The sequence below is a fragment of the Paroedura picta genome, chromosome 1, assembly GCF_049243985.1.
Source record: "Paroedura picta isolate Pp20150507F chromosome 1, Ppicta_v3.0, whole genome shotgun sequence".
Lineage (NCBI taxonomy): Eukaryota > Metazoa > Chordata > Lepidosauria > Squamata > Gekkonidae > Paroedura > Paroedura picta.
Genome location: NC_135369.1, coordinates 203,584,512 through 203,608,215, shown reverse-complemented (window position 1 = coordinate 203,608,215; position 23,704 = coordinate 203,584,512). Strand labels below are relative to the sequence as shown.

General features: G+C 48.6%; 1 protein-coding gene across 1 annotated transcript in view; it reads right to left on the bottom strand.

Moving 5' to 3' along the window:
• LOC143827556 (24-hydroxycholesterol 7-alpha-hydroxylase-like) overlaps window positions 1-23,704 on the bottom strand; it is a 30,639-nt gene continuing 6,935 nt past the window's right edge. Inside the window, exons 3-12 of the mRNA XM_077317216.1 lie at window positions 19,095-19,269; window positions 17,366-17,515; window positions 15,252-15,345; window positions 14,675-14,773; window positions 12,380-12,470; window positions 8,853-8,986; window positions 6,872-6,967; window positions 5,500-5,588; window positions 4,376-4,463; window positions 1-3,246 (exon numbers count right to left, since the gene is read on the bottom strand). Of these exons, the coding sequence (XP_077173331.1) occupies window positions 3,175-3,246; window positions 4,376-4,463; window positions 5,500-5,588; window positions 6,872-6,967; window positions 8,853-8,986; window positions 12,380-12,470; window positions 14,675-14,773; window positions 15,252-15,345; window positions 17,366-17,515; window positions 19,095-19,269 (1,088 nt within the window). The 3' untranslated portion in view covers window positions 1-3,174. The remainder of the gene's footprint in view (window positions 3,247-4,375; window positions 4,464-5,499; window positions 5,589-6,871; window positions 6,968-8,852; window positions 8,987-12,379; window positions 12,471-14,674; window positions 14,774-15,251; window positions 15,346-17,365; window positions 17,516-19,094; window positions 19,270-23,704) is intronic.

The window sequence follows — 23,704 nt, the reverse complement described above, 5'->3', positions numbered from 1 at the left end:
GAAAGAAAAGATATTTATACATCCATCAAATCCTTCCTAGGAAATTCATCATCAAAGCATTGAAATAAAGAGCTCTTAGTCTGTAGAATGTCAAGCACAGTTCCCTGGGAGTACAGGACCCACCCCTCTTGTCAATGGAATTCAATTAAATCTTTCTGTCTCTTGAAAGTTTTCCTTCTTGCCCTATTCACTTCCCACTGCATGTCCCCGACAAAGCAGTTTCACAGAATCATAGATTCTGTTTGTTTTCACTCTTTGCCTTAAAACAACATTATGTAAGGAATAATACACAGTATCATGACACGTTATATATCGCGTGTTATTATATAGGTCTAAGTTATCGCATGGGTCTGTTCAGTTATAGCACATATGATTAAGAACAGACAATTAATCATAGCATAGCAAAAATTAACATAAGCCTTACAGTATCCTTAGATATCAGTGCTACCCCAACAACTAGATCTGGTAGCACCTCTGAGACCAACAGTGTCAGTTTATTAAGGTTTGATTAATAGCCCATAATCCAGACTTAAAAAATAAAAACAGAATTGGTTTTTATACCCCGCTTCTGAAGGAATCTCAAAGGGGCTTACAATCGCTTACAAAGGGGCTTACAATCGCCTTCCCTTCCTCTCCTCACAAGATGCCCTCTGGCAGGGCTCCTGTGTGAAAACAGATCTAACAGGACTGTGACTGGCCCAAGGTCACCCAGCTGGCTGCATTTGGAGGGGGAGTGGGGAATCAAACATGACTCTCCAGATTAGAAGCTGCTGCTTTTAACTACTACGCCAAGATGACTCTCAAAGAAGAAGGAAGACGCCTCAGTGGGATACAATGCTATAGAGCAGGGGTAGTCAAACTGCGGCCCTCCAGATGTCCATGGACTACAATTCCCATGAGCCCCTGCCAGCGTTTGATGGCAGGGGCTCCTGGGAATTGTAGTCCATGGACATCTGGAGGGCCGCAGACTATAGAGCAGCCATTTTTTCCTGGGGGGCTGATCTTTATAGTCTGGATCTTTATAGTCTGGAGATGAGCAGCAATTCCAGATCTCCAGGCCCCACCTGGAGGTTGGCTGTCCCTGGTCTGGAAATATTCCTTGAGGGCCTCAAAAGTGTGTAATGCCTCTACAGCAGGGGCAGCCAAACTGCAACAGAGTGCTTCGCTATGTCAGCGTTGGAGGCACGGGGCAGGAAGTTAATCCGCAAAATGCAGAACATCTACACTGGGGGCTTTCAGAGCCGGTTTTTCAAATATAGCTCCTGGATATCGCAGGGGAAAAGTAGGGTCACCGCGGATCAATCATGGATGTTGCAGAGGGAGAATTTAAAGCATCCAAAATCAAAAGTGGGAATCAAATTCAGTGCAGAGGGGAAGGGTTTATCCGGGCTGGGAGAGGATTAAAAGCAAAGTGCAGATTCGACCCTGGGTGCCCACCTTCAAACACAAAACTGAGCGCCCAATGAAGGGTTTTACCTCCTTTCCTCATAAAGGGTTAAACCTCCCTCCCTTCCCTGCACAACCCTGAGGCAAATGGAGGCTGCACATTTGAAGAGCAAACATTATTTAGGGACAGAATGAGATGGCCTCTTTTGTTCAAGTGCTTAGAATGCATTTTATTACCTAGCAGTGACTCCTACAGATATGAGTCACTGAAAGCTGTTGTAATATATTTTTCATTGTTATCTTTGTTAAATTTTGGGGGGGGGGGTGTTAGGTCTGACATCAAAGTGCTGTATTCCCCTCTTCACAGGGGTGGCCAAACTGTGGCTGTCCAGATGCCCATGGACTACAACTGCATTCGCTGGCAGGGGGCTTCTGGGAATTGTAGTCCATGGACATCTGGAGGGCCACAGTTTGACTACCCCTGGACTACAAGGTTGCTGGTAGGGGCTCATGGGAACTGTAGTCCATGGACATATGGACAGCCACAGTTTGGTAACCCCTGCGTTAGAATTTTCCCTAGCCTGATTCTTAGAAGTCTCTGCAGAGAAAGACAGTGCCAAACCGCCTTTGCTTAGAAAGTCCCTTGACGGAGTCACCATAAAGCAGTTGTGCCTTGACTTACATAAAGCTTCATAGAAAGCGCAAGAATCCATACAAAATGGCCCAATCCATACTTAGGTGACACTGATAAGATGGGCAGTACTTGGGTGAAAGCACTTTACAGTGGGTTTCAACCAGCCATCTTCCCTCGTGCACTGCAGACCGGTGAGCCCCTTGAAACAACACCCAGAAGCCACCAGTTCTGTTCACTGCAGGGGTAGTCAACCTGTGGTCCTCCAGATGTTCATGGACTACAATTCCCATGAGTTTGCTGGCAGGGGCTCATGAGAATTGTAGTCCATCTGGAGGACCACAGGTTGACTGCCTCTGGTGTACTGGGCACAATATCAAGGTGTGCGATGGGAGAGGCAAACGTCCTCTCTTCCTCCACCAGTGGAATAGTAGTTGGATTGAACTCTACGTGTTTTCAGTCATAATTACTTAGCTTTGCAGAATGGGCACGTCCACAGCTGCACACTCTGTGGGGAGGGGCCTCTGCTTGGTGTTCAGAGGGTCTCAGGTTCCATCTCTGGCTTCTCCAGTCAAAAAAGAACAGGTGACAAGTAATGTGAAGGGCCTTGGCCCAAGACATGGACAGCCACTGCCCATCTAAGGAGACAATACTGACCTTCAGGGGCCGAGGGTCTGATTCGGTTTAAGGCAGCTTCGTATCCAAAAAAGGCACCAACTACTGTAGTTCCCATTTTGGCAACATTTTGTACCTTTTCCAGACTCCATCTCTGTTCAAGCAACTGCAGGGCAGGGAGCGGACCAGGTGATTGCAAAGGTAGCTCCAAACTCACTTCCCTCTGTCTAGTTCAGACCCAAGCTGCTGGGCCTTCATGAACTTGGACACTGCGGGAGGGAGCCTGATCATCAGACAGCTCAGTCAAAAGCTAAAGAGTTGGGCCCATATAACAAAACAGATGGACAAAATGAAGGTGGCTGTTCTCTGGGGGAAGGAATCCAAACCCTGAAATGATGGGGATGGGATAAGAAAATACGTATGTTGCAGAGTTCACGTAAAGCTTTGGTTTTCGACTCCAGGTGTGGGGCCTGAGAACACCGGAAGGCCTTGAGATGGACAGCTGGTACAAGGACTGGATTGGCTGCCATTGCTGTTGATGTCTATGCTCTCCTTTTATACCGAATCCTACACGATCCTTCAGGCTGCTGAGTCCCCATTAAGTGGAGAGGACTCTGCAAAACAAAACAATAAAAAGCACCATATAAGTACATATGTCAGATTACTGGCATTATTGTTGTTATGGACTCTCTGCAAGCGAGCTTGGGGCAGTTTACAATATAATTAAAACACTCATAGTCAAAATTTAAAACATTCTACAGTTAAAACTCCCAACCTTACCCCAGTCATCTTCCATCTGGCATACAGACTGGTTATTGGCCAGGAACAAAAGCTGAGGTCTAGGTTACCTACCTAAATATTTTATTATTTATTTATTTGTAAGTCTGCCTTTCCAAGGGCCATCAAGGTGGCTACCAATTCAAAACAACACATTTTAAAACCATTAAAAATTACCCATCCCTAACACACATTATTAAAAGAGTTTAAAAACAGCACTAAAATACAAACAGACAATGAAGCAGAGTTGATTAATTTTTATATATATATATATTTTAAAATTGTTAAAACTGTATTGGCCGATATGACTATATATGTTCATGTTAACCTGTCCCCCCCTTCCCAAAATGGCCAATGATGGGCCTGGAGGGGGCGGGGAGGGGTCCCAGGCGGGCATGTCCACAGCTCTGTTTCCCAACCATATTTGGCATGATCGTGCTACTTCTGAGGTTTCTCAAAGCCTGGAGAATGTTTCAGGGGTTTCACAACAGTAAAAAAGTTGAGAAAGGCCGTCTCAACAGGTATTTCATGGAAAAGAACAAGAAAGAAGGGGCCTTCTATGCTCAGCTTACAACTGTTCAGAAATACAGCAAGCCTCCAAAACAGGAGGAGGAGGAGGAAGAAGAAGAAGGAGGAGGAGGAGGAGGAGTTGGTATTTATATGCCGCTTTTCTCTACCCGAAGGAGGCTCAAAGTGGCTGACAGTCACCTTCCCTTTCCTCTCCCCACAACAGACACCCTGTGAGGTGGGTGAGGCTGAGAGAGCCCTGATATCACTGCTCGGTCAGAACAGCTTTATCAGGACTATGACTAGGCCAGGGTCACCCAGCTGGCTGCATGTGGGAGAGTGCAGAATTGAACCTGGCATTCCAGATTAGAAGTCCACACTCCTAACCACTACACCAAACTGGAGTGACACACACTGAATGTTACTTCACGAAAACAGTTCTTATCATGCAAAGGTTACCTCCTTTGGCACTGGGTCCATAAGGCTGCATTCGTATTTGTAAAGGAACAAAGCAACAAGCATTTGAATCTCTGCTATAGCAAACCACCTAAAAGACAAACGAAACAGTCATTTCTCTCGGGTGTTAAAAAAAGAAGAAGAAGCATGTAAGACAAAGATGGATCCAAACCATGGGGCTGGTTCCAAAGGTACACTTCAGTGGGTAGATCCAACCTATCAAGTTCATTTACAACTCCTTTACACATACTTGATTCAAGTTCCAACATAAATGGTTATCTGCAATATAAAAGTGACGAATGTGGAACCTGTAAAACTTTGCAGAGAAACAACCCATCTTCCTGTGCTCTTCTAGCTCTTTGGAATCATGCTGTACAAGCTACTGTCCAGGTCAGGGGTAGTCAAACTGCGGCTCTCCAGATGTCCGTGGACTACAATTCCCAGAAGCCCCCTGGAGCAAATGCTGGCAGGGGGCTCCTGGGAATTGTAGTCCAGGGACATCTGGAGGGCCACAGTTTGACTACCCCTGTCTTATATTGTTTCAAGGCACTATAAATAACTAGACATTAATACAGGAAATCAAATGACCATCCCTCTCCAACACTTCAATGTCAAGATCAGGGGTAGTCAAACTGCGCCCCTCCAGATGTCCATGGACTACAATTCCCATGAGCCCCTGCCAGCGTTCGCTGGCAGGGGCTCATGGGAATTGTAGTCCATGGACATCTGGAGGGCCACAGTTTGACTACCCCTTGGCAAGATAATAACCCCACTAAGAGGACAAATGGGTACATCTCCAAGAGATACGCAACATGCAGGCAAACTTTTCTCCAGCGTTTTGCCAAGATGTCACGGAATATTGACTAATATTCCAATCGCTGACACAGAAACTGCAGCCAGTGGAGTTGGGAACATTATGGGGAATGTGACCGCAAGACATCCAGCATTGCCTTTTAAGTTTCATCTCAAGACAGGCCTGCAAACGGCTGAGTGGAGGTTATAAGGCCAGCCATAAAAAATCAAACCATCTATCGCTGCTAACAAAAACAAAACAAAACAAATGGGGGGGGGGGAGTGACATTGAGCAGATTTGGTCTCTTGTATTTTTTTACAGCTGTTTCACTGACCTTCCTGGACATTGGTGTGACCCTCCTCCAAAAGCCACAAAGCCTTCCAAGAAGGCATTCTTCTCTAAATTTGCCTCCTTCCAACGATCCTGTGGGAAAAAAAACACATTTGTTTCCAAAACCAGCTTTGTATAAATAAGCTTCTTTTCCCCTGCGCATGCCCCTCTTTCAAACTAAAAATGGCCTCTACAAATAATCCTTGTGTAAGAAGCTTCCCCAGTCAGGGCAATTTGGAAGAGAGGAAGAGCTGTTTTTTTGTTCCCCGTTTATTGCTACCTGAGGAGTCTCAAAGCGGCTTACAACCACCTTTCCCTTCCTCTCCCCACAACAGGCACCCTGTGAGGCAGGTCAGGCTGAGACCATGGGTCCAACTCTGTAGCCATTTTAAAGTTGCCACGAGGAGCTAATCCAGATTGGACTCATGTTGCGGAGGCACCAGGCAGTCTGGTTTCTCCCTCCAGATCTCGGAAGCGAATCACGATCCACCGCGGTTAGTACTCACAGTGGATGAGCGAGAAGGTTGTGAGTGTCCTGCAAAGTGCAGGGGGTTGGACTAGATGACCCAGGAGTTCCCTTCCAACTCTATGATTCTATGATTTGGATGGGAGACCACCCAGGAACTCCAAGGTCACTACACAGAGGCAAACCATGGCAAGCCACCTCCCTCCATCTTTTGCTTTGACCTGGAAGGCCCAAGCTCCTCAGATCTTAGAAGCTAAGCAGGGTCCACCCTGGTAAGTTCTTGGATGGGAGGCCACCTGGGAAGCCCAGGCAAAGGTGAACCACCTCTGAACATCTCTTGCCTTGAAAACCCTATAGCAGGGGTAGTCAAACTGCGGCCCTCCAGATGTCCATGGACTACAATTCCCAGAAGCCCCCTGCCAGCATATACAGCTGCCCTCTTTTCTTCCTCCTTCTCATAAAAGAAGAGTACTAAAGAGAAAGAGAAACTGCAATGAAGGTAGATACTTTAGTATCTTCCCTGAGAACAGAGCATTCGCTGGCAGGGGCTTCTGGGAATTGTAGTCCATGGACATCTGGAGGGCCGCAGTTTGACAACCCACATGTAGCACGTGCCAGGGGCAACATATGGTGCCTTCCCCACATGGATCAAGGCCACAGCCTTCTCCTCCCCCCCTTTTCGCTCTTTAAGGACACTCAGAGCAGAACCTCTTTCCACTGTGGGGAGCCCTTCGGCCCCCAATCTGGCTGCCCCCCCCGCCCTGCCCCGCCCCGCAATTGTACTCTGCCTGGCTCTTGTGAATCCTTAAACTGGCTCTGGTACTACAGAGCCTTAAACCCCTCCTGGGAACGATGCACCACAATCGGAGAAGCAAAAAGCAAAGCACATGGCTCCAAGGAAATCGCTTACTGGTTTAAAACTGTCTGGCTCAGGGAAATATTTCGGGTTCCGGTGACTCCAGTAAGGAGACAGCATCAGCATGTCGCCAGCAGGGATGACAAAATTCTAGGAGGAGGAGGAGGAGGAGGAAAAAGGGCTCTTAGGCACACAGAAACATAATCCCACATTGAGTTCAATCAAGTACATTTATTTTATGTCAGGGGTAGTCAAAACTGCAGCCCTCCGGAATGCCAGCAGGGGCTCATGGGAATTGTAGTACATGGACATCTGGAGGGCCACAGTTTGACTACCCCTGATTTAGATTTAGACAAGGATCCTGCACCTTCACCCAAATATGCAAGGGTGGGTCATGATGATGCAGAATAAAATCTGAAATACATTTTAAAACATAACCTCCACTCTCCTGCCCTGGCAGGACAGCACACTAAGAAAACTAGGCATCAAAGTAAAAAAGGTTTTTTTTTAAATAATAAAAATAATAAATACTAAAATATTATTTTAACCCACCTGTCCCTGAAGGCTCAGGGCCGGTAACAACATATAAGAAAAATAAATAACAATTGTCACATTAAAATGTTCATTTTAAAACAATCTATAATCGGATTAATTTAATTTCACCAGGTGCCTAGCAAATCACCAGAGAGAGGCTGTTCCAACTATGGGCCACCATAGAAAAGGCCCTCCTACACTGGGTTAGTGGCTAAAAAGGGTGGGCTGTAATCTGGAGAACTGGGTTTGATTCCCCATTCCTCCTCCACATGCAGCCAGCTGGGTGACCTTGTGCTAGTGACAGTTCTCTTAGAGTTCGCTCAGTCTCACCTACCCCACAGGGTGTCTGTTGTGGGAGAGGACAGGAAAGGTGCTTGAAAGCCACTTCAGGACTCTTTCAGGTCGTCAATAGCGGGGTATAAAAAAACAGCTCTCCTTTATCTCACAAGAAAATTTGCACTGCCAAACGTTTTCTGAATTATTATTATCAGAAACCCATGATAAAAGAAATGTAAAAGCAGTGCAGTTTTAAGCAGAGGCAAGAGATTAAGGAGTATAATGTGGTCTGCGGGGTCCATAGGATGACCCCATAGACCACTGAGAAAATCTCGACATCTCAGTGTCGTAAATATATTTATTTGTACCTCGCTTCCACCCCAACATGGGAATTCAAACCACCCTAACACATCTCCTCTCCTCTTTTTTATTTCCCCAACATCTACCTTGAGAAGAGACGATGACAACAAAGACGAGGAGGAGCTGGTTTTTTTTTAACCCCACTTTTTACTACCTGACAGACTCTCAAAACGGCTTATAATCGCCTTCCCTTCCTCCCCCCACAACAGGCACCCTGTGAGGCTGAGCGAGCTCTGATAGAATTGAGACTGCCTCAAGGTCACCCAGTTGGCTGCCACGTGGAGAAGTAGAGCATCAAGCCTGGCTCTCCAGATTACAGGCCACTGCTCTTCACCGCGACATCAAGCTGGTGGTCTTCATCTTTGAAGCAGGTTACGCCAAGAGAGAAAGAGTGAGTACCGGGAATGAGGCCTCCCAAGCACTAGACTGACACTCTAATGACACTGCAGCGGCTGTATGTCAGGGGTAGTCAAACTGCGGCCCTCCAGATGTCCATGGACTACAATTCCCATGAGCGAATGCTGGCAGGGGCTCATGGGAATTGTAGTCCATCGACATCTGGAGGGCTGCAGTTTGACTACCCCTGCTATATGTGAACCTTATTCTGCAGCAACCAAACATAAAACCTGAGTCAAGCCTCCTGATATTAAAGCTTCTAAAACAGTTTCACTAAATCTATCTCTGTGGTCCCACGTATCTAAGGGCAGTTTACCTCATGTGTTGTTAGTGAACTATTTACAAACTTGCTCAGGTAGGACTGAGTGTTTTTAGACAAAAAGAAGGCCACTTGACTCTGCTGAATCACCAGACAGGCAAGTATGATAGATGAATGAATGAATGAATGTATTTATGAAGAAAATCTCACCTGAAGTTTTATTGGGCTGGTTGCTTTCTTGGTGATGATTCCAGGTGCTCTTAAGCGTACAGTTTCCAAAATACACCACTTGGTAAACGAGAGCTTTTTGAGGTCTTCATGAGACACCTCTGCTTTTTCTTTACCTGCAGAAATTGTGCACAAAGTTATTCAGGTTTGGGAATTCTAGGAAGCCGTGCCGTATCTTTTGCCTGCCAACTTTTAGCAGCCAGGTAGGGCCTTCTCGGTACTTCTGTCTCGCCCGGGGGAGGGCCCCCAGCTACATTAATAATTTCAGCATTGGGGAGAAATCAGGAACGTCAAAACTGATGGCGGAACATTAATTAAACTTTGGATGTGTTTGTTTTCTCCTGTCATCTGATTAGCCATCGATGTGCCAACAGCCTGTTCAGAAACTGGGTGAGACTTAGAAAGCGACCAGCTGCAATATGTTGAGATGCAGAGATTGTTTGCTTGTAAAATAACAGCCGGCCACGGGTCTGGTCAGGTGGCCAGGCCCCTGTTCATTTTCAGAGAGTGACGCTTCTGGAAATGCATAACATATAGTCTGAGTCACTCCAAAAGGGTAGCAGCTGAAGAAAGGCAGTTCAGTTTTCCTTCTGAGCAAATCTATAGCATCTTGTCTTTTGAGATGATATCTAATACGCTTTTCCCAACATTGGTCTCCCATGTGATTCTTACTATTATACACACTTGGGGGTCCCATACTGCCCAGCCACATGCTGTCATGCGTATAAGGGTCACGGTTCTGTTCTGTTCACATGCTTTTGCCATGATATTGTGACTCATATTTGTTATAACCAGAATTTTGTGAAAATTTCTTGACAGCCCCGGGAGGGATTCCTAGATGCATGGGAGTTAGTTGATTTTTAATATATTTTTAAATGTGTTAGACATTTATTGGGTGATATGACCATGGACAGTCATGTCAACCCCCCAAGTGGGGGGCATGTCCACAGCTATGTCGACAGCTCTGCTTCCCAACCATATTCTGCATGATTGGGCCACTTCTGGGATTTCTTGAAGCCTGATGTTTCAGGGGTTTCTCAATAGTAAAAAAGTTGAGAAAGGCTGTATTGATCCCTTATTGTTATGCTATAGGCCAGGGGTAGTCAAACTGCGGCCCTCCAGATGTCCATGGACTACAATTCCCAGAAGCCCCTGCCAGCAAATGCTGGCAGGGGCTTCTGGGAATTGTAGTTCATGGACATCTGGAGGGCCACAGTTTGACTACCCCTGCTATAGGCTATATGTATTGGTTATGTTGGTTTGACATGTTTTATGCCTTAGCTTGACCTGACTTTGCGCCTTTCATTTCTGATGTCTGCTGGGTGTTTTCTTAACCCAGAGGGATTGTGCAATAAATTTCCACTCAGAGCCTCCCTGACTTCGGACATTTGCAACCAACCACAGTTTTGGTATGTCTTTTATCACTTTCACAGGACTTATAGTGTGGCAACACTGAAAAATTTGCTCCTGGATTTTGCATGCCAAAGGATGTATTGGGGATGGGTTTTCAAGTAGGCATATAGGCAAGCAAGCTTGTGCAAACATCAGTTTCAGCAAAGAACTTCATGCACAATGGTTTTATCCTTTAATAAAGAGATTTCTTCACCAAAGAGTCTGCTTCTTGAATATTTGATGGGGTATTGGCAATAAGCTTTTGTTACTCCTGTTTACCCATTGCAAGCAATCCACTATAATTTCCCTTATTTGGTTTCTGACTGTTCTTGTTTGTGTAGTACTAACCCGTTTTCACTCCCATCTCCCTTCTCCTATCCCATTTGCATCCTGTACTTCTGAGTATAGAGAATCTTGGCCAGTTGTATGATAACATAAAACTACACAGAAAAGTATCAATTCGTATGACACATACCATAACTATGCATATATCTGAAACAGCACGGACACACAAAACACCCCTCCCCCAAAGGTGCCAAATTCCTACCACATAATTCTAAACCTAATGGAGAATCCAGATTTTCTTCCTTCCTGAGAAGAGCCTCTTGTGGCGCAGAGTGGTAAGGCAGCAGACATGCAGTCTGAAAGCTCTGCCCATGAGGCTGGGAGTTCAATCCCAGCAGCCCGCTCAAGGTTGACTCAGCCTTCCCTCCTTCCGAGGTCGGTAAAATGAGTACCCAGCTTGCTGGGGGGTAAACAGTAATGACTGGGGAAGGCACTGGCAAACCACCCCGTATTGAGTCTGCCATGAAAACGCTGGAGGGCGTCATCCCAAGGGTCAGACATGACTCGGTGCTTGCACAGGGGATACCTTTACCTTTAATATTCAGCAACTATGTATATTAAAATCCGAGTCCAGTAGCACCTTTAAGATCAACAAAGATTTATTCAGGGCGTGAGCTTTCGAGTGCAAGCACTCTTCGTCAGGCCACTCGAAAGCTCACACCTTGAATAAATCTTCGTTGGTCTTAAAGGTGCTACTGGACTCGGATTTTATTGTGCTACTTCAGACCAACCCATTTGAATCTACGTGTATTAAAGACAGCATGAAAAAAGAATGAGCAGAAATCAAGTTGAGTTTCCATGCTTCAGTATGCTAATAGCTCCAGTAGAATCTGTATTCACGCAAATGACGTCCTTCAGATATCACGTGAACCCCTGTATATATGTGATCATCCGAACTCTCCACTAATTCTGGTTAGTCAGAGTCTGCTGAATATAAAATAGGTATAATAACCATAGCTCAGGGGTGACCAAACTGTGGCTCTCCACAGTTTGGCTCTCCACAGCATGTGCTGGCAGGGGCTCATGGGAACTGTAGTCCATGGACATCTGGAGAGCCAGAGTTTGGCACCCCTGCCATAAATAGTTGTCAGCTCTTGGAGGTTATGGGTCTGAGCTTGTTGAGGCAGGGCCCTCCAGGGCGTGACTTTTAGCAACCTGGCTCAGCTCTGGCCTCAAACAGCACAGAGGGGGAACATGTATATTCCCTTTTGCAGTCGCCCAGTCACTCTCCTGCCATCTCTGGGTCTCACCTGGGCTTTTCCTCCTCGGCGTGCCCCATCCTGCTGCTTAAGTCCTCCTATACAAAGGAAGGGAGTCTGCAAGACCAGCCAGTGTCAGGACCAAGCCAAGATTCACAAACCCTTGCTACGGTGCCCGATTTATTCATTTATAATTTAATTTCTAGCTGCTCCCTTCAAGCAGACGCAGGGTGGTTTACAACAGGAGCACACACATTAAAGCCACTGCAATAAAAACATGATAAAACACTGTAAAGAAAATCAGGCCTTCGCCACTTCTGGTACCACCACTGTTATTGTGTTATTCTCAGTGGTAAGGTGTTCCCTGGAGTGGGGGGGGGGGGCGGAGCGCAAAGAGAGGGAAGGACACAGCAATGGGGACAGAACTAGCATCTGTTGAGGTAAAACCAAGGTCTGTGAGCCGAATTCAAGCTTTACCGCCTCACCGTAGGCAGAACTAACCGTGATCCCACATGATTTTGCACGTCAACTGGATCAAGCTGATACCACAGCATGGCGCTGGCGTCTATTTACCTGCTTTCCCCAAAACAGATTCTACTTCCTGCATGACTTTTTCATGAGCAGAGGGGTGAGACAGAATAAATGCCAGCGTCCAAAAAGAAACCTGAAGAAAAACCAGAGGGAGGGGACGGATGTTATAAATTAAACACTCTGGAAATGATTAGGTCAAAGTTTTTGGTCTCAGAGATGTCAACAGAGAGTTATGAATCTGCTTGGAGGCATTTGGGATGACCGTTTTTAAGTTGTTAGGACTGTAGTGACAGTATCTGATTATGTCGTTACCTGTCCTGAGCTTTGTAGAAAGGTATAAAAATTAAGTTTATTTATTATTATTAGTTAATAAAAGTTTAGGCTTCTTTCACTTAAACCACTGGGTCCTACAGGTGCCTGATTTGGGGATGACGCTCAGTCCACTGAAACGCCTGCTTCGGACACCAAAGCTCTACACCAGGGGTAGTCAAACTGCGGCCCTCCAGATGTCCATGGACTACAATTCCCAGGAGCCCCTGCCAGCAAGTGCTGATCCTACGGTAATATGTATGCGATTCAGTCTTCAAATGTTTCTGTGGTCTCCACTAGACCAGGGGCAGTCAAACTGCGGCCCTCCAGATGTCCATGGACTACAATTCCCAGGAGCCCCTGCCAGCATTCGCTGGCAGGGGCTCCTGGAAATTGTAGTCCATGGACATCTGGAAGGCCGCAGTTTGACTACCCCTGCTCTACACCAAGCAGCTCTTTTTGCAAAACGGAGTTTATGGTCCGTCTCCGTTTTACAAAAACAAGACCTTGGTTGTACTTGTATGTTCCCCACTCCACTTTGCTAGAAATGCCACGTCCTGATGACAGCCTGCGGGCGCCATGGGCATTCTGATAAAGGGCGAGGGGCACAATCACAAAACGGACTGGAAAAGCCATTGGCTCGAGGCAGCATACCTCTTCTGAAGCCCACAGGTCTTGCAGGATAGGCCGAGTCTAAGCACCCGGCTCTCCCTGTCCATTTGCTGTCCAAGGTCCTGACGTGCCCTGAATGTCGAGTTCTGCCCCTGTGTTTTCAGTTGAAGCTGGGAGTGTGCCAAAAAAAAGAGACTAATTTCAAGTCAAATAGATTCAGCTTTGGAGACTGGGGTCCTGAATCACACTAGGCATGCTCGGCTCGGCTAAAACCTCCGGGGAAAATCCTGAACCAGCAGGGCTTTTTAAAGCTTTGCCGAGCTGAACACACATCCCTCCAGGGGACCCACTAGGACTCCTCAGGATCCCCCTGATGATGACCAGCAGTTCCTCATGAGGTTTCAGCCATGAATTTACCAGGCATGGCCAACTGAATTGAGTTGAACTGACTAACCTCCAGAATAGATTTTTATAACTCGCTCTACGCGGGCCTTCCCTTGTCCTTGATCCGGAAACTTCAGCTAGTGCAAAATGCAGCTGCTAGGGTCCTCACTGGCACATCTTGGAGGGCCCACATCCAGCCGGTGCTGAGGCAGCTGCACTGGTTGCCAATTGCTGCCCGGATCCGGTTCAAGGTTCTGGTTCTAACCTTCAAGGCTTTACGCGAGTTGGGACCCACATACCTGAGGGACCGCCTATCGCCCTATGCCCCTTGCAGGGCCTTGCGCTCTGCGGGTGAAAATCTGTTGGCCGTTCCTGGCCCTAGGGAAGCACGCCTGGCCTCGACCAGGGCCAGGGCCTTTTCGGTCCTGGCCCCGACCTGGTGGAATGAGCTCCCGGGAGAGCTGCGGGCCCTGCAGGATCTTTCAACGTTCCACAGGGCCTGCAAGACAGAGCTCTTCCGCCAGGTTTATGGTTGAGGCTGGGGCTGATAATAGATCTAAGCCTCCCCCGGGGACTCGGGTTCTGGACCCGAAGCAAAACATCATCAGGACCTCCTCTCCACCCGCTAGTAGTGGGGGGGGGGGGAAGTCGAGCTGCCATTCTTGCCATGCTGGCAATATTGGCAATGTTATTATTGTTTTTATGGGGTTTTAATGGGGATTTGTGATATTGTTACCCGCCACGAGCCGCAAGGGAGTGGCGGGCTGTAAATCTAATAATAATAATAATAATAATAATAATAATAATAATAATAATAATAATAATAATAATAATAATAATAATAATAATATAATAATGCAGGGGTAATCAACCTGGGGTCCTCCAAATGTCCATGGACTACAATTCCCATGAGCCCCTGCCAGCAAATGCTGGCAGGGGCTCATGGGAATTGTAGTCCATGGACATCTGAAGGACCCCAGGTTGACTACCCCTGGACTAATGGGAGGAAATGTTTTCCAGCCACGTACTTACAGGAACAGCGTTCGCTTGAGCGGCCCAGAAGAGCAAGAGACCGTAATGAGGTCCAAAACGTTTTGAAGTGAGGGTGTCCAGGACATGCTGCAAAAGCGTCTGTTGGAAGAAGAAGACGACAGAGGAGGAGGAGGAAGAGGAGGAGGGAGAACTGTTTTTCGTACCCTGCTTTTACTATCCGAAGGAGTCTCAAAGTGGCCTACAGTCTCCTTCCCACAGCAGATATCCTGTGAGGTAGATGGGGCTGAGAGAGCTCTGAGAGAACTGCGACTGGGCCAAGGTCACCCAGCTGGCCACCTGTGGAGAAAGACTGGGAAATCAAACCCCAATTCTCCAGACTGCTGTTCTTCCCCACTGCGCTAAGAACCACCAACAAAAGGGGCCCGGAACAACATGGATGCAGGGCTGGTGAAATATACAGGAGGCCAGAGTAGTCTTCGATGCAGAAGGCCCAACGATCTGTCTGGCAAGCCGGTCTGTGGGAGCCACAAGTGGCCCTCAGGCTGTACAGGGCCCAGCAGACCAGTTGGGGCCCTTTAACCGAGGAGTGTGCCGGGAAGCCTTCTGAAGGGGCTACCTTGGAGTCGCCATCAGGGGGGTTCGTTGCCTCAGCATGCAGCGCCACTTGTTCGAACACGTTAAAGAGCCACTTCTTGGATTTTGACCATTTCCTGTGGAAGGGGAAGAAACGACCCAGTTCAAGCCCACTGGGCAGTCTGCGGTCAGGAAGCAGAACTGTGGCTATATTTGCTTTGCACGGTTTTTGTGCTTTCCGAAATGAGCCTTTGGCAGGCACATGGGGAGGAGGACCGGCCAGGATCCACATCGCCCCCTAGAGGGGCCGATGCCTGCAGCACTCAAGCACAGCCCCTTTGCTTCCGCAGCAGACCCACGGCTAAGCGGGGAGTCACTGCAGCCGCATTCCTCAGGGGAGGGTGTGCGCCTCTCCCCTTGGCCTGCCACTCCGGGGATGCACTCCAGGATGGCCACAGGGATGGCCATTTGCACGAGGGCAGGGAGGGGACTGAGTGTGCAGGCGATCCTCTCCTGGGGCCTGCAGGCAGCCAGCACCACCCCTGTATTCATCTCCCCCCATACCACGGCTGTGCTTTGGCTCTTTGCAGGACCTTCCTTGGCAGTGTCTTCCACATTTCATGGGCCCAGTGCTGCCATCCGATGCAAGACAGCGGACAGGCCTTCCTCCTCTTTGGTCCACCCAGCTGCCTTTGTGGAGGGGGGGGGCATGCTGGCAATCTCTAGTTATTCTGCTCCCTGCGGTGCCTGGAGCCTCTACCACAGCCTTCCCCAACCTTTGGACCGTGGAGGAGCCCCAGAAATAATAATCTTATAGGAGCCCCGGAAGTGATGTTGCTGGCCAAGCCTCCCTGCCACTCCCCCCCCCCTCCAGAAGTGCCATGTCACCACAAGTGACATCACCACCTGTGTGAACAGGCCGGCTGGAGGAGGACTGAGGCGGGAGAGACCAGAGGCAGTTTCAGGGGAGAGCAATGGAAGCAGACGGTTCCCTAGCTTGTGGCCGAGTCTATTAAGGCAGGAGGGGGAAAGCCGTGGACTCCCGGTTGGGAATCCCTGCAGGACCACCTGTGCAGCCCTGTGTGCATCGTGGCTGACCCCCCCCCCCCATGAGGCCTCAGGTGCCTGGGGATGGCACCTCTGCATACACCCTGTCCCGGGGGCCTTGCAGTGAGGACACGCCAACTAGGATCTTTCCAGCTGCTCTCCTTGATGAAATTTATATTTCCAGTATTACGTTGATGGCCCACACGGCCTGGCTTGACAGAGGCACGTTTATGTCAGATCTAGCCCTAGTAACAAAGGAGCTCAACATTTCTGCCTTCCAAGTGCACTCTAAAACCACGTAGATTTTATCGCCGTCATCCACTTTTCTACTGTTGAGAAAGCCCTGAAACATTCTTCAGGCTTCGAGAAATCTCGGAAGAGCTGCGACTGAGCAAAATACGTTTCGGAAGGATAGCTGTGTCCATGCCCTCCCAGGGCCCCTCCCCTGCCCACCCCCCTCTGGACCATCACCTGATAAATGTTTAACACATTTGAAAACTATAAAAGGTTAATTCACGCTCACCCATCCAGAAAACCCCTGCAGGGTTGTCAGGAAACTCCAGGGTTTCACGAAACCCTGGTTGAGAAAGCCCCCCCCCCCCTAGTATCAGGACACTCTCCCCACAACAGACACCCTGTGAGGTGGGTGTGGCTGAGGGAGCCCTGATATCACTGAAGAAGAATTGGTTCTTATAAGGCACTTTTCTCTACCCGAAGGAGGCTCAAAGCGGCTTACAGTCGCCTTCCCTTTCCTCTCCCCACAACAGACACCCTGTGAGGGAGGAGAGGCTGAGAGAGCCCTGATATCACTGCTCAGTCAGAACAGTTTTATCAGTGTCGTGGCGAGCCCAAGGTCACCCAGCTGGTTGCATGTGGGGGAGCGCAGAATCGAACCCGGCATGCCAGATTAGAAGTCCACACTCCTGACCACGACACCAAACTGGCTCTCACGGAGGCAGGCAATGGCAAACCAGCTCCGAATATCCCTTTCCTGGCTGCCAGACAAGACGCAGATCTCCTGGCCGTAAGATAAACGAATAATCTCAGAAAGCCAAAACACTGTAACAGAGAACCAACTGGATAGTAAGACAGAGATTCCTACTGCTTTACTTCAGAAAACATTCAGGCAGCTGGGTGGCATATTCGAAATCATCATCGTAGACCCGAAAGTGCTCTTGTAACTCCTTCATATTGTTTTTGGTTTTCAGGAAGATGTCTTTTCCAAACAGGATGCTCGCTGTTGTGGGGAACATGATATCCCTGCAGCAAAAAAAGAAACAAGGATTGGAGACCAAAATTAAATGGCGGATCCACTCGGCAACATTCAGTTGTTGGGCTCGGGCAAGAGATACAAAACTAGGAACCTAACGGATCAATTTTTAGTGGTATTGAGCAGGGGTAGTCAAACTGCGGCCCTCCAGATGTCCATGGACTACAATTCCCATGAGCCCCTGCCAGCGAATGCTGGCAGGGGCTCATGGGAATTGTAGTCCATGGACATCTGGAGGACTGCAGTTTGACTACCCCTGGTTTTGAGTAACCACTGATGCTCCATGGAAGAGCACCATTCCCTTTCTGTCCCAGAAGTCACACCTTCCAATGCCAGAGGAGAGCAGCTCAATGGGAGATCGCAACAAACAATCTCTGGTTTTTACACCGACCCAGAAGGCCCAGCATGGAAACAAATTATTGGGTGTGCTGAACTGGCACTGACTTCCTGATTCTAATCCTCAGTTTCATGATAGGCTTTTAACTGGTTCACGCAAATGATTTTAATGTTGTCCACAAGGCTCAGGGTAGCTTCTGGACTTGGTGGGAGACCCAAGGCATCCAACTGGAAGAGATCACTTGGGCCCTTCTTTCAAGGAGAGGTCATTGCTTGGTAGCTTGGTATGCAGGAAGTCCCGAGATGAGTCCTTACCATGCCCAGTTTTAAAAGATCTCCGGGCTCAACTGCTTATTTCTTCCATGTTTAGAACATATTATTCCTTTGTGAATTTAAAAGAAGAAGAAGAAGAAGAGTTGGTTCTTAGATGCCGCTTTTCTCTACCTGGAGGAGTCTCAAAGCGGCTCCTCTCCCCTCAACAGACCCCCTGTGAGGTGGGTGAGACTGAGAGAACCCTGATATTCCTGCTCGGTCAGAACAGATTTATCAGTGCTGTGGCGAGCCCAAGGTCACCCAGCTGGTTGCCTGTGGGGGAGCGCGGAATCAAACTCGGCTCGCCAGATTAGAAGTCCACACTCCTAACCACTACACCAAGCTGGCTACTAGGTCTGGCTTATCTGGAGAGCAGTGGGGAGGGGGGACTTTAATCCTTCCCTCCCTTTCTTCATTATTATTATGGTACTAGACCAGTAATCAAATTACAAAGTACATTAAAACATCTGGCATTTACAAAGTACATTATAAATCACTGATAATTAAAATAAAATTTTAAAACATCCTAGCTATAAGAATCCACATCCTTCGTTTTTTCTCACATGAAAAAACCACACCTGAACTGCTTTTACCTTACTGGAAGTAAGGTATACACACACACACACACACAACCACACATGAGTACCTATAATTTCCCATGGCAAGAATAGAAAACAGTTTAGGAATAGCTTTTGGGAATAAGAAAATGACAAGGGAAGGAAGGGTTCCCCAGCTGGCTGCCTGTGGAGGAGGAGTGGGGAATCAAACCCAGTTCTCCAGATTAGAGGCCACTGTCTTTAACCACAATACCATGCTGACTCTTACCATTTAGACCTAATTGTTATTTGTCCTTGCAATCTTCCTTTCATTAAAAGCATCGAGACATGGCCTGTTCCTTCCTGGGCAGGAAAATTCACCTACCTTACCAGGTCAAGGAGACTCTTGATTCCCTCTGCCCCTAAGTCCTGCATGTATTCTTGCACTTCCGCACAGATAGTCCCAGTTAGCAGGGGCAGGTTCAAGGTCGACAATCTTCCCTTCATCGACATATAGATTTTGAACCTATTCTGATAAAAGATGTCCTTGGGAATTGAAGCTTTGAAAAAAAAAAGAAAAAATCTAATCAGAAGCAGCTTTCAAATTCGGGAACATCTAGAAACTGGGGGCACGCATTCCGTACACGCTGGATCATGCGTTTCCAACGCGCTTCAGACATAGATTTTCCTGCTCCGCACAGGGAAATCCAGCTGCAAAAGCAGATTGCAAATGCATTCTGCAATGTGTGCAGAATCAGTTTGTCCAGGGCAGGGGTAGTCAAACTGCGGCCTTCCACAATTGTAGTCCATGGACATCTGGAGGGCCACAGTTTGACTACCCCTGGTCCAGGGAATGGGGCATGGGAAGCCCCGCTTCCTCCATGGCAACAAAGTCTTCTCGCCCAGGTTTGACTTTCTGTAGCTTTTATTCAAATTAATTCACAAGCTCACAGTTCCCCTCATCTGTGCCAGCTGCCTCCCGTCGGGCAGCCAGCTTCTACTGGCCCATCTTTCTTCTCCTTCTGGACTTCCTCCCTGCAAGCTCCTTCTCTGGCTGTCCAGCTGGAGTCTCTCTCTCCCATCACTCTCCTATTTGCCCGTCTCCCCCTCTTAAACTTCCTTCCCTTGCTTCATGCATGTTAACCTCCACCCACATCCTTCCTCTGATTTCTTCACTCCTTCCTGTCCCTCTTTTCCTGATATCCATTGGAGAAAACATGGCTTGGTCATGCCCTGGAACTCGGGCTGGCCCTTCCTTTAGTGGTCTAGCATAGCGATCCCCAACCTGTGGGCCGCGGACCACATGTGGTCCTTCGACTAATTGGAGGTGGGCCCCAAAGGACGCCTTCTCCCCCCCCCCGGCCCTTTACTTCATCCCCCCGGCCCTTTACAACACACTTCGGGTGTCATTGTCTCCCATCACTCCCAGATGGGACTATCTCGTTGCAGAGAAACAAGCTCAGGGTTCCCATTGATTTGTCATTGTCATGAGTTAAAATTTCCATGAAAATAAAATGTCCCTTATGTTCATTGTTGTGGCGTGTCTGTATCTTATTTTGAAGGGATGTTTAAATATTGCCATAGCGATCAGAGAGCGTTAGGGCAGTGGTTGAGAGAAGAGGAGTAAACTACCCCCCCACACCGGGCCTCAGTAAAGGGCGTTGAGTGGTCCCCGGTGATAAAAAGGTTGGGGACCACTGGTCTAGCACACCCAGTGGAGTTGGTGTCCGGAATTCCATGCCTGGAAGCGAGACATCTTCCTCATACTTGCCACATGATGGTTTCCAAAAGGGTGAGGACCTTTCTGTGCTCACTTCCAAGGAGTCCAGTTCACATACAAAAGAATATTCTGGGAAGTGATGATTCCCTGTTTGACTTTGACGCCGCAGATAAAGTAGTGGATCTTAGTATTCTCCAAGTAGCCTCACTACAGCCTAAGGAGCCTTTCTCTGACTTGTGGCTGTTTAATGGGAAAGCCACTTAACTTGCCTAAAGGCTTATTTTCAACATGTTTCTTGTTCATTTGTGTCTCCCTTAACTGAATTTTTCTGTGTCATTCCCCCCCCCCCCACTCTTATTTTCACTTCTTGATCTCAAGGCTTTTTCATTCCTATCCTATTGGTGACAGAATGTATTTATGAGCAGTATAGTAGCAATGCTTTGTTAATATTTTGAACAGAAGGGTTTGCTGGGCACTATAAATTGCACTGGTTCTGCTGGGCACCCCCCTTGCATGGACTGTGATTTTGTGCTTGTGTATTGCCACAATGACACTGGATTGTGCTGGGTACTCTGTGATAGCACACATACTGTTTGGTGCTCTGTACATTACACTGGTTCTGCTGGGCTTGTAAAAAGGCCCTCCCTTCAGTTTCTACTTCAGAGTATTCCCTGGTTTGACTTTTGACCTTTGGAAACAATGGAGAACGGGGGCACCCTTCTTTAGGAGGCAGTGTGTCTCTTAACACCCTGTCTGGTGAAACGTGCAATCACTATTTTGTTCATTTGGTCAGTGTTAGTTAGTAAAAGTACAAAGTACAAAGGCAGATTCCTAGCTCTAAAAGTGCCTGGGAGGTGTTTTGGGTGACAGACTCTTGGGTTTCAAAATGGAGAACAGAAGCTCTCACAAGTGCCTGTTCGGAACATGACTGGCATGGTGGATTTTAAAATTTATTTTGCTGTCAAGTCACAGCTGACTTCTAGCAATGCTGTAGGGTCTTCAGGGCAAGAGAGGTTTGCTTGCCATTGCCAGACTCCATGTAGGCATATACAAAGTTTCTTTTCTGGACACTGAAACAGTTTGAGTCCAGTGGCACCTTTAAGACCAAACTTGGTTCTTCTGCTTCAGGCCAGCGTGGCTGCCCACCCAAACCTGGGCTGAATCTGCCTGGAGCTTTTATTCCAATCCCAGGTCGATTCAGTCCCTGCCATCTACACTGAATACAATTTCCATTTTGATTTTGGGCGATTTAAATTTTCCCTCTGCACCAAGCATGTTTCCCCCTACCTTTCACCCACAATATCCTGGAGTAGATATAAACCTCGATATTTGAAAAATCAGCATGCGTAAAGGTGCAGCTCTCTGCATTTCCTCGAACTAACTTTGTGCCGAGCCTCCGCTATAGAAACGCCCTGATTGGCCAGGGCGTCAGTTCAAAGGCTTCCTTGTTCCCAGGTTGCAAGGCTTCCCTTAAAGGGGAAGCCCTAACTTCTCTCAGCAGAGATTTTCCTCTTGGATTTATTCCCTCTCCTCTGCTGTCTCCAGTCATCTCCCCCCACCCCGATCAAGGAAAAAAGAGGCTCCTGCTGTGCTTGGCTCCACCTCCCCTTCTGAGCTTTCCTAATCACATGAAGAACACTTTCTGTTCAGTGGGGGTGGGGATAGAGGAAGACTCGAGTTCAAATCAATCTGAATTCAGCAGGATTCACAACGGAATAAACAAAATGAGTGCAGATTCAGCCCTGTTTACTGGCCATTGTTATCTCATGTTTTCTTTCACAATTATTCCTGAGGACGGACCCTGACCTGGAGAGCTCCAGCCCAGCCTGATCTTATCAGATCTCAAAAAGGAAGCAGGGTCGATGTGGAGGCAGGCAATGGCAGACCACCTCTTACTTACAGGGTGACTGTAAGTCAGGTGTCACTTGACAGCCAAGGAGAACAAAACACATAGAGGAAGGGGAGTGTCGCCAAAGTATCTGCCCTGAGTGCCAAATAGACAAAGTTCGTCACTGGTGAGGACTGGAGCAGAAATGCAACCCGCCAAGACGGTGACCCTTGTTTTCAAGCTGTCAGTAACAAATGTTCATACTGCAGCTATTGAAAACTGCCCAAAGCAGATTTAAGAAGAAGAGTTGGGTTTTATACTCTGCTTTTTACTACTTGGCCTCTCATAACAGCTTACAATCGCCTATATACTAGAATTAAAGCCCATTTCTAAAAATGGGCAGAGTAGAGGCGGTTTGGGCAGGGCGTGTCTCGGGTATAGGGAGCTGCTAGGTGGCGGGCGCGATGGTTTGGTGGCAGGGGAAATGGGGACAGACACAGGGATGCAGTGCACAGCGTACCCTTCCTCAGGTCCGTCGCGTGTGCCGAGCCCTGGGGAGTTGGCCCCCTTTGGGTGTGATGGCGGGCGGCGGCAAACAGGGGCGCGAAGAGGCTGTGAGAGGTGGGCGGGCGGCGGAAGTCGCGCAGAGTAAACCAGGGAAATGGGGAATCCCGCGTATGGCTGGTGTATCTCCAGGGCCAGGGGGCGGGGCGGGCGTGGGGGAGAGGGACCAGGCATGCGTGGGATTCGGCGCATGCCTGGTTTAGTCTGTGGTAGTTCAAGCCAGCGGGCGGGTTGTGCGGGCTGGGCGCAGCCGTGGCTGGGAGCAAACGTTGTGGGTGGGAAAGCAGGCGACCAGTGGCAGGGTAAGCTAGCTGGGTGGGCCGCAAGTGGTTTGGGTGGGAGAGGCGGCGACGGGGGATCGCGGCGGCGAGGCGTGGGACTGTGTGGGAGGGGTTGTCTAGAGGGGGGAATGGGGCAGCAAGCGGGGTAGTTAGTGGGGCCGGAGAGGTGGGAGGGTAGGTGTTGTGGGGGGTGGCGCGGGGGGGGCTTACCATTCTTGCCGCGGCAGTGTCGGTGGATCCTGGCAGGCACTGTGTTAGAGGCGAGGGCAGGCTGTGTTGGAGGCCTGTGGGGAGTGTCGAGAAGGGTGGCTGGGTGGTGGCGGCGAGGCGCGTGGCTGGGAGGGTGGGAAGGAGCAGGGCTTTGTCCGTGTCATGGGCTCCTTCTCCCCCGGTAAGGGCAATGCTTCACCGGCGGAAAAGGAGCAGGGCTGCCGCGTCTTTGATGCGGCGGCCCTGCTCCTTTCCCGCCGGCGAAGCATCTGGGCAGTGAGTCCAGGGCAAGCCAAGTGGCCAAAAGGGAGGCGCGCATAGCGCGCCTCCCAATTGGCCACTTGGCCCTTGAGTGGCAAGTTTTTATCACGGACAGGCCCTGCCCTTTATCC